Raw genomic sequence first — 2,417 nt, forward strand, 5'->3', positions numbered from 1 at the left:
AATATTGTCTTCTTCAAAAATACTTTTGTGTTTCCATTGTTATTTTGGTGACAAATGTTTACCTGGAAAGCATCACTTGGGATCGTTCTAAAGAAGGATGGATACTTTTGACGGTCACTCAGGCAGGAACATGTGGCAAAATAACTCACCTGTGAAAGATACAGACTGTATATTGGAGAGCTATCCACGTAGAAATATCGTAACTTTGTCATCATGACTGCATTATTTTTTTATTCATAAAATGGTTTTACAGTTTCAATTATATCAAACTAATCCATGAAAACAGTCACATGGTCAAGTAGAAAACTTACCATAGGTACTCTGTACAAACCTAAGACGTTGGAGATTGCAATAGAATTTGTAGAAGATGAATCACCCACAATCCCTACAACTGGAGGATTTCCAACACATGTATCATCTACTACAATTTGATCCTCTTGACCACTGGCTAATGACAGTGCTCCCCGGAATCCAATTCCAAGTTCAAGGCAGTTATCATACAGAGTGTATCCCAGAGTCACATTAGGTAGCAGGTTTGTGTTTCTGTTGATCTCATCAATAGCAAACGCCATGGTTTGTGCGAGCTTAAATCCTAGGACATACACACTAAGACAAGAAAAAGTTATTATTGAATAAACAACAAGATTTTTAAAATGTAACATATGTTGCAAAATTACTAATATTATAAACAATTAAGAAAATTCAACAATAACAATTAAATGTATTGTTTAACATTAATAAAAGCAGCTGCATTTTTCAAGATACATGCATTTATTTCCGAATGGCATAGTTATTTTAGATACAAAATATTTTCTTTGAATTAAGTTTGATAGTTTTTCTTTTTCTTTTTCTTTTTTTTTGTAGTTTTTTTTCCGTCATTGTTACCCATGGCAAGTAGGCTGTTGTGGCTGTGAGGTAAAAGACAGATCAGAAACACTTGAAAAGTGGACTTGAAACAGTCCCCCCAGAACCACATCTCCAGTCTTGTGCATCTCATTTAGATGAAACTGTCCCTGTAGCTGACAGGAAAAAGAAAACTGAGGAGATGATACACTAGTAGTAACACAGGAATACAGTAAAACAAGCATGACTAAATTGTTATGCAAAGATGAGCACATGGCAGCTTTCTGCATTTTTTACACCAGTCATTAAGTTTTATTGTTTGCCATTCTCTTTTATTGACATGCTGTGTTGTTTAGTTTTGCACACCACCCATCAGAGAAGAAGGCGGAGCATACTTTTCATTTGAGATTGCTTCAAGCAACCTTACCAATCAAGGGACTTAAAAGAAGAATACCAAGAATTCATGCTTAATGTCTCAACAAGGCCATATTAAAAACTTCTATCCATATTTGAATTGAAACAGAAAACACAATAGTTGAGTGGGCAACAAAAATATATGAAAGCGAAGGAGGGTAAAGGGACCACTCTTGGTTTTGATAAGTTTATGTTCCTTCTAATCATAACCCATATCCACTGTCATTCTTTATGGGAGTGCCGAAGTCTAGAGTTCTAAGATGGGGACACAGTCCAGCTCCTCCCTAGGGCACATCTGCAACAGACGAGCCCACAAGTTGGCAGACCCATTTTTATCTCTTCAAGCTGCACCTGACCAGTCTCTGTTGATTAAGGTCCAGCCATTAGGCACACTCCCGCAAACCCCTTAGCATTATTTGGTATTGAGATAAAACATGTATTGCATTTTTAGGTCTATGTATGTGACTCACAAAAGGAGTTGACTTGGAAGTGAACAACTGGGACTTTTATTGCCTCAGTACAACTCATAAACACATACAATCACAATCAACCAAGTTTGTACACTAATAGTGCTTTTTTGGGTGAATAGATGTAAAAAAAAAAAGAAAGAAAAGTTTGTCTTGGACTTTGCTGAAGCTCTCTTAAATGAATAAACAAATTAAAGTCTTCCCATCCTAAAGTTAGAAGTTTCCAATCTGAATTGTCCTTTAAAGTTTGTTGAAACCCATACTGTTAGGGACGTGTCAATGTCCAGACCCTATTGTCTACTACCTGGGTAGGACTAATAGTGCATAAGGCATTTCTGAAATCCAAGTTATTGCTTGAATCAGTTCTTCTGAGAATTCCCATATTCTGATTGCATGGCTGGCTACACCATTTCACAATCATCCATTTTTTAAAATCAATTTTTATTATAGTTTACAACATTGCAACTTGTACTTGTCAATGTTCACAAGTAGGACAGTTACAGGAACCGCAATGCAGAAATGTAGATTAAAATAAGAACTGCAATTACGAAGCACAAAACAAAACTAGGAAGCAAAACAAAACCCAAGCAAGCAAACAAACAGACAACAACAAACAAAAACAAAACAAAACAAAAACAAAAGCTTTATGTAATATTAAATAACATGTGACAAACTTAGTGTTAGGAGGTGGTG

At 35.7% G+C, this 2,417-nt stretch overlaps 1 protein-coding gene across 1 annotated transcript in view; it reads right to left on the minus strand.

Annotated features, from left to right (window-relative positions):
* Positions 1 to 1,037, minus strand: part of LOC102200837 (extracellular calcium-sensing receptor-like) — a gene marked incomplete at both ends in the record, with an annotated part of 3,639 nt that extends 2,602 nt beyond the window's left edge. Inside the window, 3 exons of the mRNA XM_013908144.1 lie at positions 53 to 149; positions 312 to 606; positions 886 to 1,037. Coding sequence (XP_013763598.1) covers positions 53 to 149; positions 312 to 606; positions 886 to 1,037 — 544 coding nt within the window. The remainder of the gene's footprint in view (positions 1 to 52; positions 150 to 311; positions 607 to 885) is intronic.
* Positions 1,038 to 2,417: the final 1,380 nt, after the last annotated feature.

This window comes from Pundamilia nyererei, unplaced genomic scaffold (assembly GCF_000239375.1).
Source record: "Pundamilia nyererei isolate P.nyererei 1_Seehausen unplaced genomic scaffold, PunNye1.0 scaffold01579, whole genome shotgun sequence".
NCBI lineage: Eukaryota > Metazoa > Chordata > Actinopteri > Cichliformes > Cichlidae > Pundamilia > Pundamilia nyererei.